Source organism: Buceros rhinoceros, unplaced genomic scaffold (genome assembly GCF_000710305.1).
Source record: "Buceros rhinoceros silvestris isolate BGI_N320 unplaced genomic scaffold, ASM71030v1 scaffold10226, whole genome shotgun sequence".
Classification (NCBI taxonomy): Eukaryota; Metazoa; Chordata; class Aves; order Bucerotiformes; family Bucerotidae; genus Buceros; species Buceros rhinoceros.
Window position 1 is genome coordinate 2629 of NW_010419319.1, and position 15405 is coordinate 18033.

Genomic DNA, 15405 nt, shown 5'->3' on the forward strand with positions numbered 1-15405 from the left:
GTGGCTAGGGCAATGCTGCAGCATAAATCAGTAACAGGTCCAAGTAGTAAGTACACATTAAACTATCTAGATGCAATTTATTCCTCCACCCAGCCTACTTTTGCAGGGTACGTACTTCAAAGTGCACTAGAATAATGAAAGTGGTATGACTTGCTGACCTCAAAGAAGGGAGGTAGGGAAAAGAATAGACACTTTGTACTCAGGCAGACTGTCATGTTCTTTCCAGTTTGTGCTGTGCTGGAGGACTCTAGCAACAGACTCTGACGCTTTCCTACATTGTGAGAATTACTTGAAGTCTGACCAAGGTGGGTGGTACCTATTTCTAAGTGGTCTTCAAACTTTTCAAAGCCTGGCTGTAGATGTGAACACCCAATAATGGGAAATTGTCCCTTTATTATTTTCTTTTGAGCTACTGATGCATTACAGAATCACAAAACCACAGAATCGTTTTGGTTGGATGAGACTTTTAAGATCATCAAGTCCAACTATTAACACAGCACTGCAAAGTCCACCACTAAACCACATCCCTCAGCACAACATCTATACGTCTTTTAAATACCTCCAGGGACGGTGACTCTACCACTTCACTCACCAGCCTATTCCAGTGTTTTACAACTCTTTCTGTAAAGAAATTTTCTCTAATACCAACCTAAATGTCTCCTGGTGCAACTTGAGGCCATTCCCTCTTGTCCTACTCCTTTTTACTTAGGAGAACAGACTGACACCCCCCCCTCCCCCCACCCTGCCCCACCTCACTACAAACTCCTTTCAGGTGGCTGTAGAGCACAAGGTCTTCCTCAGTCTCCTTTTCTTCAGGCTAAACAAACCCACTTCCCTCAGCCCCTCTGCATATGGGACTTCTTCTCCAGACCCTTCACCAGCTTCATTGCCTTTTTCTTGGACATGCTGCAGCATCTCAGTGTCCTTCTTGAAGCGAGTGACCCAAAGCTGGACACAGTATTCGAGGCGTGGCCTCACCAGTGCCATGTACAGGGGGACAATCACTTCCCTAGACCTCCTGGCCACACTATCCCTCATACAAGCTATCTGGGCACACTGCTGGCTGGTACTCAGTCAGCTGTTGACCAACACCCCCAGGTCTGATCCCTCTGTAGAGCCTCCTGACCTTCAAGGAGATCGACAGTCCTGCCTAACTTGGTGTCATCTACAAAGTTACTGAGGGTGCACTCGATCTGCTCATCCAGGTCATTGATTAAGATGTTAAGAGAACAGGACCCAAAACAGAGCCCTGGGGAACGCCACTGTATGCCCATCCAAGCCATGAGCAGCCAGCTTCTTCAGGAAGAATGCTGTTGGAAACGGTGTCAAAGGCTTTACTAAAGTTCAGGTAGACAACATCCACAGCCCTTCTCTCATCCATGAAGTGGGTCACCTTGTCACCTGTCTTTCAGAAACCCATGCTGCCTGGCCCGATCACCTGATTGTCCTGTACATGCCACACGACAGCATTCAAGATGATCTGCTCCATAACCTTCGCCAGCACCGAGGTCAAACTGATGGGCCTGTAGTTGCCTGGATCCTCCTCCTGGCCCTTCTTGTAGGTGGGCATCACGTTTGCTAACCTTCAGTCAACTGGGATCTCCCCAGTTAGCCAGGACTGCTGGTAAATGATGGAAGTGGCTTGGTGAGCACTTCTGTCAGCTCCCTCAGTACCCTTGGATGGATCCTATCTGGCCCTATAGATTTGTGTGTGTATACATGGTGCAATACATCACTGACCATTTCCTCTTGGAATATGGGGGCTTCACTCTGCTGCCTGTCCCTGTGTTCTAGCTGAGGGGGCTGGGAACCCACGGAACAACTGGTCTTACTAATAAAGACAGAGGCATAGAAGGCATTGACTGCCTCAACCTTTTCCTCATCCTTGGTGACTCTGTTTCCCGCCGTGTCCATTAGAGGATGGAGATCCTCCTTAGTCCTTTTGTAGTTGATGCATTTATAGAAACGTTTTAAATTGTCCTTTATGGCAGTGGCCAGATGAAGTTCTAGCTGGGCTTTAGCCTTTCTAATTTTCTCTCTGCACAGCTTCACAAAATCCTTATTATCTTCCTGAGTGGCCTGCCTCTTCTTCCATAGACTTTCCTTTTCTTCCTGAGTTCCAGCCAAAACTTGCTGTTTGGCCATGCTGGTGTTCTTCCCTGATGGCTCATCTTACCACACACTGGGACAGCCTGCTCCCGTGCCTTAAAGATTTCCCTCTTGAAAAGTGTCCAGCCTTCTTGGACAACTTTGGCCTTCAGGGGTACCTCTCCAGGGACTCTGCCAATCAGTCTCCTAAACAAGCCAAAGTCTGCCCTCTGGAAGTCCAAGGTGACAGTTCTACTGACTCTCCTCCCTGCTTCCTCAAGAACTGAAAACTCTACCTTCTTATGATCACAGCTGCCAAGATGGCCTCCAACCTTCATGTCACCCACAAGTCCTTCTCTGTGACCAACAGGTCTAAAGTCCAAGGTGGCAGTTCTGCTAACTCCCCTCCTTACTTCTCTAAGAACTGAAAACTCTACCATCTCACAATCACTATGGCCAAGATGGCCTCCAACCTTCACATCACTCACAAGTCCTTCTCTGTTTGTGAACTACAGGTCTAGCACGGAGCCTTCTCCAGTTGACTCCCTTACTGTTTGTGTCAGGAAGTTGTCTTCCACACACTCTAGGAACCTCCTAGAACCTGTTTCCTCTCTGCTGTTTTGTATTTCCAGCAGACATTCAGTGATGGCTGCTGAAGTCCCCCATGAGAAGAAGTGGTAGAGAGTGTGAGACTTGAGGGCATCTATTGCTTTTCAGTTGCCTTGTCTGAAGAATGGGTTCTCTACTCTGGCACATTCCAGTACTGCATCAAGTGATGGGACTGGCATTCTTTGTTGCATTCTGCTGAAAGTGGATATGTCTTGTGTTGGTATGTTCAGTTCATCCCATTTTCTCTTATTTAGTTTGCTGTGACTAGATCTGAATTGGCTGCAAGTAAAGGATTCTGCATATCTACAGTAAAACCAATCTAGCTGCTATTCTGGGTGACTTACATAACGGTAATTGTTTTATAAGTGAAGGCCAGGGAGACTTTGTGCCTAGGACACAACCCAGACAAATTAATTTCTTCTCTACTATAGCCATGATCTGGGTGAATTACAGCACGCTGTAATTCATGTCATGTAGCAGCATGGTGTGATATCCAGAACTGTGATGCATGGATGGCATTTTAGTGAGCTAGTGGGCTAAATGAACGTATTCAAGGTTAGTCAGTTCCATGGGAAAACACTAGTGTCTGCATGCTCCTATAAATAGTTTACACAGCTAAAAACATCCTCTTGTAACTCTAGCAATCATAAAAATACCTATCTGGCAAGCGTGTCCCACTACATACTGCTCTGTTAAATATCAAAGGTGTTTCTCTTCATAGTGCAATTGTAAGTTAGCAACTAGCCACTAAACCAAGAAAACGACTTTCTTGTACAGGAAGTGTGAGGGCTGATATCTTAATGAACTTGTATCCTTTACAGGATACTTTACAGAAGACTGTTTTACCCAATGGCTTCTCCTGATTTTCGTTCTGGAAACCTAGTACTCAAAATACTTACTAGTAAAATTATTTGGATGGTGTGGGGATAGAGGTGTGCTGAATGCCCAGTTTCCATCCATGGAACTACAGACAGTTGAATTAATCCGACACATATTTGCATGATCGGATCCTAACCGACCATCCGTTTTTGAATGTCAGCATACATACTGTCCGTCTTGTTCACAGTTTTACTGTTTTCTGTGCCATCCTGATCAAAAAAGTTTTTGCAGGCTTGTGGGGTTTTTTTTGCTTGCTGGAGGTCAGGATAGTGTAATGCCACTTCTCTTGTTTTTGCAGAAGTTGGAATCGTTGCCAAGTCCTACATTGATCAAGGGCGGCTTATTCCAGATGACATCATGACACGACTAATGCTGAATGAGCTAAAAGGTCTAGATCAGTACAGCTGGCTATTGGATGGTAAGTTAGCGTATTGGATATCGCTACATATGGAGAGAAAATCTGCACTGGGAAGTTTGGAGTGCTTTGGTCGCTTGCAGATAGCTATACTCCAGTAGCCATCCTCGAGTTGTAGTAACTGGACAGTTTTTGTTGCCAGCTTGTTGTGAAACCTTCAGCAGCTAGGTGCCTGGGTTCTTTGGCTGTGATGATTTGGGTGCATCCCGCCTTCCGAGCATTGCAGGGTTGTTTAATTCATGTTGAAAGGAGTGCTTTGGTCGCTTGCAGATAGCTATACTCCAGTAGCCATCCTCGAGTTGTAGTAACTGGACAGTTTTTGTTGCCAGCTTGTTGTGAAACCTTCAGCAGCTAGGTGCCTGGGTTCTTTGGCTGTGATGATTTGGGTGCATCCCGCCTTCCGAGCATTGCAGGGTTGTTTAATTCATGTTGAAAAGGGTAGTTCAACAGTCCAGTAAAATATCTTTTTAGTTCTTATGCTTTATCTTCCCTTTAAAATATGCACTGATGTTTCTTTTTTTAAAAGCCTTTTCTTGTTAAAGTCCTTGGGAGGTAGAACACTTTTGAAGAGGGGGCCTGAGGAATTATTAAAATAGCAAGGTAGGTATGTGATGTAGCAACAAGGCTCAGTATGGGATGCAAGTACTGCAGCAGTGCAGTGTGTAATAAATCTAACAAAAACACTGCCTTGGTGCTCTGAAAGATCTCTTTCATTTGCTCTTTGGTTCTTTTCTTTACAGTAGCTTGTTCTGTGTATCTTCAGCATAAGCTCATTGCTTCAGCATTCACAGTAGAGAGAAAATGGATTTGGCGCTGTCTTGGTGAACTGAATGGCTCCTGTTAACCCAGCCCATGCGAGTATAGCTGGATGCGCAGCACAAAGACTGTGTGGGCTGGATGCATGTGTTTTCAGATTCTAGCTGCAACCTGTCTCAGTAGATAAAACTAAAAAGTTGATGGTGTGGCTTTTTATTTAGAGGGAGTGAAAAATCCACAGTGCTGTCTGTCCCTCAGTGCTTTATTAACAGATGCTTCTAGCACAGTGATCTCTTCTGGTGGCTTTAGTCACAGTTACATTCCTCCTTAGAGAAGACAAAGGCTTAATTCCCACAGTGAATAGCACAATGAAACCTAATCAATAAAGGAAAGAGCTGCAGATGTTTTTTTTTAGTTCCAGGTCCTGTGTATACACAGTTCCAGCCTTGTGCATCTGGATGTGTGACAGTATAGCTGGGCACACCAGCTTAACAGGAGGATTGTGTGGTGACTGTAAGAGAATAGGCAAATTTCTGCTGTATTTTAATGTGCTGTCTTCCTCAAACTTTTGGAGCAGAAGCTTTGTCTGCATCAGCATTTGTAATGAGACTCAGTGAATTACACTAGGGGTAGCTCTGGCATAATCGGCTTTGTAGGAACAAGACTGTTCTGTTGAAATATGTTAACCAGAAAGTCTTTAGTTTGATAACTGCAACGCAGAGCAGCTGGGATCAACTAGGTCAAACTAGAGGTGCTGAGCTGCTGTATGTTTAATTACCCAAATACTCATTTCTATTGTCTTAGAGAAAGTTGGTGGCTTCTAGAGTCACAGCAGACATGCCCGTCTTGAGCCATGTGTGTGTATGATCTGCTTAGATTTATGTGCTGTATAATTAGGGCACTTCTCTCCGTGTTCCTTGATTCTTCATAATTTATCACATCTTGTAGATTATTTTTTCTATATTGAGAAAACACCGTATGTAGTAATCACTGGATCAGTTTCAATTGAATGCTTTTGTAAGGGCACTTTTAATTTGTTGAGGAAGTTTCTCATTACTAAGTCCCACAGCAAATTAATTTCCTAGCTGCATAACTAGTATGTGTGGTGGCTGACTAGCTTGTGAAGAGTAAGAAAGAACAGCAGTGCTGGAGTCCTGGCTTTCCCTCTGCTCTTAACATCTAGAAGCACTTCCATGAGATAATGCTAATGTAAGAGAAATGGGATAACGGCAGTTGATGACTGTGATGCAAGTCAGGTGCATCAGACTTAATGCACAAGCAAGAGCTTGGTCTAAGTTAATCAGCTCTCCTTCTGTGCTGTGTTAGACAAGACACAATAGCCTTAAGACCGTAAAATATTTTCTTCTTCTGTTGTAAGGCCAGTTCTTGATGGGTGCTTTACTCAGGCAATAGACTCGTCAACCAATATTAGGCAAAAAAGAGTTTCTTAAGTTTGTACCTATCAGTACGTGCCTTTATGGAGAAGTTTTCTTGTTTACTATGATGAAAATTACAAGCTTCTGAAGAACTTGACACTGTGCAAGAGCTTTGTGGATAGAGGTATTATTTCAGTGAATCTGTGATGCAATAGCATATTCTGCAGTAGCTCTGACTGCTAAAAGATCGTGTGGTCAGTTTTTCATTTTAAAATCTTTGTGGTGACATTGGTTTTCTTGTTTTCCAGCCCCACCCTCACACTTCTTAAGTTCCTCTGGATTATTTCCCCAGTAGTAAACTGTCTCTTTGAAGGCATGCTATTAGAGCCATAGAGTTCAGGGGGCAAAAAGCAGTGTCTTTTAAGTGAAGAGACTGATTCCTGTTCAGCCTGAGTGTTCTCACAGTCATCATACCTGAGGATAGTTTGATAAAGTAGACTTTCCAGAACTCTTTTTAAAGCTACTCATTTATGTAAAATTAATTCTGCACTGCCTCTGGTAGATAGATTTGGCTTACTGCTTGTGGATCTGGGTACAAAAGGGTTGTAAAGGTCATATCCTTAAGCCAGACTTACACAACTGTTGAAATAATTCGAGTTGTGATGACAACTGTTTCTAGGTTGTTCCAGACCTCTGAGTGAACTGCCTGTAGCTTTTTAAATTTGATGTGTATGCAATGCTTTTATTCAGTATAGTGGTAGGTAGTACATATGACTATAGGGTCTTTCTGCTTTTATTTGTTACTCTTCTAGGAATATGATTAACTGAAATGAGGAAATGGAAGCTGGCAGGTGTTTGAGTGCCATTCTGAAAAATGCTTGGGAAATCTGATGTCTTTTCAACCTTTACAGTATGATGGCGCTTTTTTCTTTTGTCTGACAATTATTTTCTCTAATGACTGAGTCCAGTTATAACTCTGGCTTTGGGTTTTTATGAAGTTGTTTCCTTTAAAAAGGTTTCCCCAGAACGGTTGCTCAGGCAGAAGCCCTTGATAAAGAATGTCAAATAGACATTGTGATTGACCTAGATGTGCCATTTGCGACCATAAAAAGTCGGCTCACAGCACGCTGGATCCACCCTGCTAGTGGCAGAGTCTACAATCTTGAATTCAGTCCTCCAAAAGCACAGGTAAGCAATACACATTAGTGCTGGCATTCAATAAATGTTGCATTGCGTTTAGTAATTGCAGTAAAATATATTTTGTATATGTTATTGCATAACACAGTAGTTCAGGGAAAAAAAAGGCTTGTTTAATCTCTTAGGAGCACAGAACCTTTCTGGTAACACCCTGCCTCTGAGGATATGTTAGTGACCTGGAAAAAGCTCAAGCTGATGGACAATGTGTTTGTCCCCTGCAGAAGGAAAGACCATGGTGTTTTATAAGCTCTTGTTAAAGCTGTTCACTGATCTGCAAATCTCTTGTCTTGCACAATGGCATAGGAGTTTGGCACCTTCTTAGCCTGTTCTGCAAGTTTGCAGCCTGTCCAAAATGTAGTTTCCTCTTCCTTTCTTCAGAGGACTCATTCTTTGTATCTAGGAAAAATACTGAATCACCAGCCAGAGGAATCCACTGAACGCCTTCCCTAAGTTTCTGTTTAATGAGGACAGGCATTTTCAAGCAACAGCTGTACTGCAAAATTACATGTAGAAACCTGGCAGTCAGGGAAGCTTCTCAACAGATCAAAGAGGTTATGGTTTGAGATATCCTGAAGCAGAATAGTAAACTTGAAGATAGTGATTGTACATTGTTACCTTAAGATTTTTTAAGAACTTGGATTAGTTATAGTGCAAGTCAGCTTAAGATGTATTTCATCCTTAACTCTAAATAACTTACTGGTTGTGGCATCACATCTCACCTGGGAGCTCTATTAACTTACATCAGAAGCACAGGAGGCCTTGTGGGTTTTGGATTTAAGTGTTGCAGGCAAAGAGGCCAGCTGAAACAGCAGGTAAGCACTGGAAGTGAGCAACTGGAAACACTAAACGCTGCCTTTGTATTGTTGAAAATGTGGTGCTTTAAGTCATGGTTACTTTTAGTTGCAGAAGAGCATAGGCAAGCTGCAACTGAGAATTAGCAGACCTACCTAAGAGTGGGCTTCAGCTGCAACAGCTTTCTTGTTAGGATCACTCCACCTTCCACTAATTAGCAGGCACATCACAAGGTAATAAAGTAGACTGCAATATTTAAATGAAACTATGGAATGGAGCCAAACAGCTGAAACACAGTTCTCTGTTACCTAATAGAACTGCAAAATGTTTACTTACTCAACAGAACCAAAAGATTATGGCTTTAGAGTTAATGCAAGGCTGAAGGGTCAAATATTTGATAGGTAGAATGAAGGCACTTGTATGGCTGCCTGCATTTAAAATTTGAGTGTTTTATATTATTGTATTACATACATAAACAAGGTAAGTTTGACCATATAAATCCATCTGTAATATGATCTGTAAGATGCTCTTGGATTAAACAGAGTTTTGTCACACCTTTATGAACAGAGAAGCTTACTGAACATTAATAGTTATTAATTTTTCTGAAACTGAATGCCAGAGTGCAAGCAGGAAAGCAAAACATTTTTGTGGTCTAATTTATTTTGTACATACAAGATTGCCCATGTTTCCACTCCAAATGTCAGAGGAGACTTATTTTTAGGGAAAATAAAAATACTTACAGATTTAATTAATATGTACAAAGGAGCAAAAAGTCTCTTCTATCTGTGGTGGGTCATATTCTGTCCTTAGATCCACAATGACTCAGTGCACCTAAGAAGGAGCCAACTTTTATGCTGCTAGCTAGTCTGTCATTAGATATGTCAGTGGTCCGTAATTTCTTCAGTCATTGCTGGTTTCAAGACTTAAAAGCTCCATAATCACTTAAAGCACTTCAGTAAATGGGAGGTGAAATGTACAGTAAAGTAGGAGCTGTCATAGTTCACACATTAGGTCCCTATCTTTATTTACTGAATCCTAGAAAAATTTCAGCTGGCTTTATGCCTTTTTTTTTTATAGCTGTTGCTAAATGGTAATTCTTACATTTTGACTTAAAATCAAAAGGCCATTAACTCCTTTCTCCATCAGACAAAGGTCCAGTTGGTTGCTTGGTTGTTTCTTGTTAGGCAGGAACATATTACCAACAATATTGTTTTCCCTCACATATAAAGATTTTGTCTACACATTTTCCATATTCAGCGAATGTTCCAGAGGACAAATTAGTCAGCTTACTGTGACCTGATGTGCAATGCCAATACTGATGAAGGATTTTCAGCTGATGGACTGTTTTATGGGGAAGTAAACATCTTATATTTTAGATAAGATATAGGCAGTAGCCTTTCTCTTTATGAGCAGAAGTCTACATCTTGACTAACTGGAAACTCATCATAATTTAAATACAAAATTAAGCAAAACATACTTAAAAATACACCAGTGTTTACTTTTAACCATGATTAGGGCATTGATGATATTACTGGAGAGCCACTTGTTCAGCGTGATGATGATAAACCAGAGACGGTTACCAAGAGGCTGCAGGCTTATAATGTACAAACAAAACCTGTTTTAGAATACTATCGGTAAGTAGTAAAACCTTTCTTCATATTCTAAAAGCTTCTTCCACATTAGCAGAGCGAGGAACAGTTACAGAGATACTGCAACAGTACGTGTAGTATGAGGTATGAGTAGTAGTGTATCATCATCAACTCAGTAAGAAATCAATCCAGTAAAATGAGTATGTTTTCTACTGTTCATGAAACCCCTTTAGGGGCCTGCTCAGCAAAAAAGCCTTTCACTGCAGCCATATTTAGCTTTATAAAGAGTGCTACGCGTTATTCTATATATTTTAGTACTGTTCTGAGCAACATACCTCTGGTTAGTAAGGTAACAGAGACAATTCCTTTTTTTTTTATTTTGTGAATATTCAGGAGTGTTTTCTCTTCTGGATGTATACATAGAAGCCCTCCTAACAAGGGCAAGGGGTCAAGAAGTGATACACAAATAGAAAAGCTGTTTATGAGGATTTAAAAGTGGCTGTTTTAAGAACAGGACTGTGATGGGCACAGCTAGCAAGACTCTTTGGGAATAAGTAGGTATTTGAGACCACTCCTATTTGCACTGTGGAATGGTAACAAATTATTAGTTCTTTTATGAGCCAAAATTATCCACGAAGTTTCTCTTAATGTAAAGCTGAAGATATCACATTGCTAATGTATAAATAATAACAAGTCACCATGTAGAGCTTTGTAGTCTTACCTTGCGTAGACGAAGAAATGTCTTTGACAACATCCTGAAGGGACAGTCCTTCCTCTATCTCCATATCATTATGCTCTACAAGAACTGCTGAGCAAAAGATGAGAAGCTCCATTTTTTGGGGTAGTTAAGTTTTAAAGGAGCTTTTCTGAATTTACAGTGGTTTTCCTAACTTTGGTTGTTTTCTGAAGTGGAAATGCATCAAAGCACCAGAGTAAGACACAGGCCTGAGCTATTATTATTACTATCACTGATAATAACACACTTTACAGATAGAACTAGCTACTAGAACTAGTTCAGAGTAACCTGATTGTGCCTGGTTCCCTTGCTTGTTCTGCTGCACTTCTTTGATCCCTGAGATGTGACTCTGCAATACTTGGGGTTAGCCACCATTGTTTGGGTGACTGCTATATAGCACGTGTTAAATGACTGCATTGCTGCTTAGTTTTTTCCCTTCATAGTTTGTTATTATGTACTCTCTGGACAGCTGTTAGTTTATGAACTGAGGAGGCCAATAGCTTACTGTTTGAGGATGTGAGTAATGAATGTCTGACCTGCATTCCCAATGTTATGGCTGTTCTTGGTGTTAAATCACACGCATATTTGCACATTCCTACCAGAGTAATCTTATAGTGAGATGGAGATCTTGGAACTTGACTTCCGTAATGCTTTCTTCTTTTTCTTTCTTAGAGAAAAAGGTTTATTGAAATCCTTCTCTGGAACAGAAACCAATAAGATCTGGCCACATATCTATGCTTTCCTCCAAACCAAGTTGCCGGACATCAGCCAGAAAGATGCTGCCACTCCCAGGTGAAAATAGGTCTAACTTCTGCTCATCTGTCATAGCTCACGATTACATAAGATTCAGCAATCAAGAATTTCTTTAAGTAGTCTACCAGACTGATCAATAATTCAAGTCTAATGTTATCTTTAACTTACGTTATGATAAAACTTTGTTGCCCGTTGTTCTCACTTTCATGCTGTATTTTTTTGTATTTAATATAACTGATTTTTATAATATAGTACTGACTTTAACAAAAGCAGCTACTCTTGTGTCTGTTATTCAGAAAATATCTTTGCAAATACTGACTGGTGAAGGAAACACGTTTCAGAATACAGCTAAATTTCAAAGCACATTGATTGATTTACTCACTCATGAAATGTAGTGCAAAGCAATGATAAGGACATGAAAGCATATTTCTTGAATGTGTGATTAGCTGGGACCAGCCAGAAGCTGTGGGGAACCATGACCACCATTGTGCAAAAAGCCGTTTCAGACCACAACTGGCATAGTAGAGATTGGTATCATGGAAGACAGTCACCTTCTTTTCACTTTGCACATATTTTAGTTGATTTTGCTGGGCTTAAATTACCCTTAACACTTGCTTGGATGATTTTCCTTATTAGTATGTTTATATTTCTGCTCTTAGAGCAGCTATCTTGCAGGCATGAGAAATGGAGTTTCAGTCATGCATGTCACATTTGGTAAAGGCTCTGTGCAGCTGTATGAAGACTTTATTAGTAAAAAGACAACAGATTCTGAATAGATATAAATGTAATCTGGTAAGCCTGAAGCTAGATGATCGTGACTAGTGAATGTGTCTTTTCTACTATTTTCAAAAGAAGAACTGCACATTGATGCCAGTGCCAGCACTTCCAGTGGTCAAATTATTAACTTTATTAATTACTGTAGCAAGTTTTGTTGTAGCAATTGGACTGGTTTTCATGAGTTTATATTACTAGTGCATGTCTCTGACCAGCTCATTTATTTATTCACTAGATAACTGGAGTTACAAGCCTCCACAGGCCCCACTTTTTAATAGTTGAGTAATACAGTAATACACTGCTCCTTTTCATTGAACTCTCCTAGCCATTTTTTTATGCTCACCAGATTTAGAGTTTCAAGAAGTGTCATCAAAACCTGAGGAACAAACAACTATGTCTAGGCAATGTCTAAAAGTACCTTTGTCCTACTAATGCAGATCCCAATTTACTTTTGCAGTGACTGTAAAGAGCTATAGAGCTGTGGTGCTGACCTACTGGACTACATTTGCACATCTGGTTTTAGCATTGCCAAATTGAGACACACTTGAGTCTAAAAAAGATGGTCACTGTAGAATTTGTAAAGCTTTCCCATTACAGCAAGCAATTTAACGAAATTTATTTAATTTGCAATTTTTATTTATTTACAATTTAACGAAAGCTTGCCAAAGGCTGACTACTTATACTTTACTCTTCAGAAATGTCTATATGGAGGGCTGCAGACTGAGTGAGTTTAGAGATGCACTTCCTTAGAAAAGTGATGGTCAGAAAACAGTAGCTACAATGAAAAACCTTGATACGGTGCTTACTTCTATTTATGCATTTTGATTTCAATAAAAAGCAGCTATGTTTGTTTTGGATTTTAATTTTTTGCCAGTCTGCTCAAGTTTCAGTTAGCTGGAAGGAGAAGGGAATCTCCTTATGATTTGACACTTAATTCTCACACCATCCAATTTTAGCCCCTTAGAAACTTTAAAACTAACTGTTAGTATATCACAGATTGCTAGATCAGTGTGGCTCTACTGCTAATGATAGCAATTGCAAGTCACTGGTGCTACACTGCCCTTACTGCCCTGAGCACAACATTCAGTTCAAAAACAACTGAAGCTATTAGTTTCCCTTAATAATAAATTAATTTTTAAGGAGGCAGTAGTGTTTACTTATCCTCTCTGGAGTATCTGTCAAACGTAAAGAAAAGATTACTACTGAAGGTTGTTACCTCCGATTTGCATCTGGGACAGACCTGCTGCTTGCTTTTTATCCTCAGTGTGTCTGCTGAAGAACTGATAGAAGACCAAAGGCACACGGAAAGCTGCTTCTGTCAGTGGATCAGCAGTTTCTACTTTTGCTACTGTGTATGTACTAATATTCACTCTGGTATATAGCACAGACTTAAGACTTCTTATCTCTGCTATAGCCAAAGCTGAAAATTAACTGGATCTCAGTACAGCTTTTGCCTGAATTAGCAACTGCAGGTAGACTGTGCTTATCAAACTGTCGTAATCTAGACACCCTCCGGACCTTACATACAATCAGGACAATACAATAAAGGGCCAAAAGTGTGTACTGATACCATTATTTGAGATATGAGCTGTCTTCACTGGAGTCTTCCAAGTACAGTATACATTTTTATAGATTGAACTGCTGTAAGAGCAGCAAGTTAGAAAAGCACAGTAATGGCAGAAGTTCTGTGGAAGGCCTCGTCAAGAAATAGTATTTTGATTTCCAGCTCCTCAAACAGGAAGCATTTCATGATTTTCCACTTTAATTATTTGAGTTGGCAATATCAGAAACCCACTTTAGTTTAGTAGCATATGAAATAACCTTTCAACACTGCTTGACAACTTACCCTATGTGAACTGCAACAAAACTTTTTGTTTAAACTGAAATCTTACCCTAACCTTTGTACCTCAAGTTGCCTCCATCCCCTCCATCAAATACTTCTCCCCATGAGACCTAGTTTAAATAAAAAACGCCAACAATCCCTGAAGTTACTCTTATGAACAAACAGAGAGACAGTCAGACTGTCAAAAATCATACAGCCCAGCACTCATACATAGACAAGCATCACTTACATTTTAGGACAAAACCAAGTTATCTTTAATTAAAACACAATGTAACATTTAAATCCCCTTTCTTAGAGGTAGAAAGCCAGTGTTTTAATCTAATCCATTCAGATCTGAAATACTGATACCAGGTATTGATTTATTGCTATTATTGATAATCAAATTTGAGAGCTTATAATGTCAGTAAAGTAGCATGAATACAGTTGTGATCTTCAATATTCATAGAGGAAAACATGTCCACATCTGCAGTAAGATAACAGTAGATTCTACCAAGGATCTGCTGCTTCTTGTAAACATTGTATTTGTGCAGGTTTTTTTTTCATACTTTAATATCTAAAGTCATGAAAGGCAAGGTTAGTAGAAGAAAACACATCCAGTTTCACATTCGGCAATATGAGAACCCTGCTCTTCAAGGACAACCAAAAACCTAGCAGCACATTTTCAAACATTATTACAGCTTTTTCTGAATTACCCACCCTTCAAAATCCCTTTCCCCCTAAAACCAAACAACAACAACAGAAATCTGACACTAAAAATAAAGTGCAGTACTCAGAAAAATAAGTGTCAAGAAAATAGCCATGTTTGTTTCTTTAAAAAAAAAAAAAAGACAAAAGGACAAAAAAGAGTACTTGGCCTCAGTCTTAAGAGTACTATACTGTGTCCATCATTTTGGATTCTTCTTCATCTGTTTGTGTCACAGAGTTTAAACTGCAGACATCTGTGTTTATGGAACCTAGTAGATCCCCTGTGTTCTGCAACAGATGAAAATTTGACAGCTTAATTCTCCATAACTGTACATATGGAGGGAGAGAGAGAGAAACAGAGAGATTTTAGCTTAAGCTGGACTCTGTGTTACCCATCTTAAGCCAAGACAAATTTGCATTAGTAAGAAAATAAGCTCTGAAAAAGTCAGTGAGTATTATCTCACCACGTCGAGAATTCTTTAAATTTGCTGGCATAGCTTGTATTTGGTCTCAATATTTCTAGTACTTGACTGTGCATTTACTTAAAATTTACTTGAGAGACAGTTTAATCAAGTTATTTCAAATAAGTAGTTTCAGTTGTGAACTCCTTCCCTAATACCTAATTTTTGACAATCTTTTAAGTTGCTTCTTCATTCCAGAATGTGACCATCACTCATACTGACCTAAGTACCCTCAGTTTTCTTTTATCACAACAGGAGACTTTCCTTAGGCTTGACTTACCTGAATGATCCCATGAATAGGATTAGTCATTTCACACTGAAAGCTCATTTCACTGCTTGTGGTAAAAAGTGTGAATACAATTCTAGCATCTGCTCAGTTTTATGATGCAGTGTTTAATTTCAGCATGACAGTGTAAGGGCAGTGAACTAACATATGCTTCTGATCTTATGCTC

At 40.1% G+C, this 15405-nt stretch overlaps 1 protein-coding gene across 1 annotated transcript; it reads left to right on the forward strand.

Annotated features, from left to right (window-relative positions):
* The first annotated feature begins 3871 nt into the window (after nucleotides 1–3871).
* Nucleotides 3872–15157, forward strand: AK3 (adenylate kinase 3). Its single transcript, XM_010138869.1, has 5 exons — nucleotides 3872–3994; nucleotides 7139–7311; nucleotides 9628–9746; nucleotides 11110–11229; nucleotides 15151–15157. Exons 1-5 carry the CDS (start codon nucleotides 3934–3936, stop codon nucleotides 15155–15157), a joined length of 480 nt encoding a protein of 159 aa, XP_010137171.1. The 5' UTR covers nucleotides 3872–3933.
* Nucleotides 15158–15405: the final 248 nt, after the last annotated feature.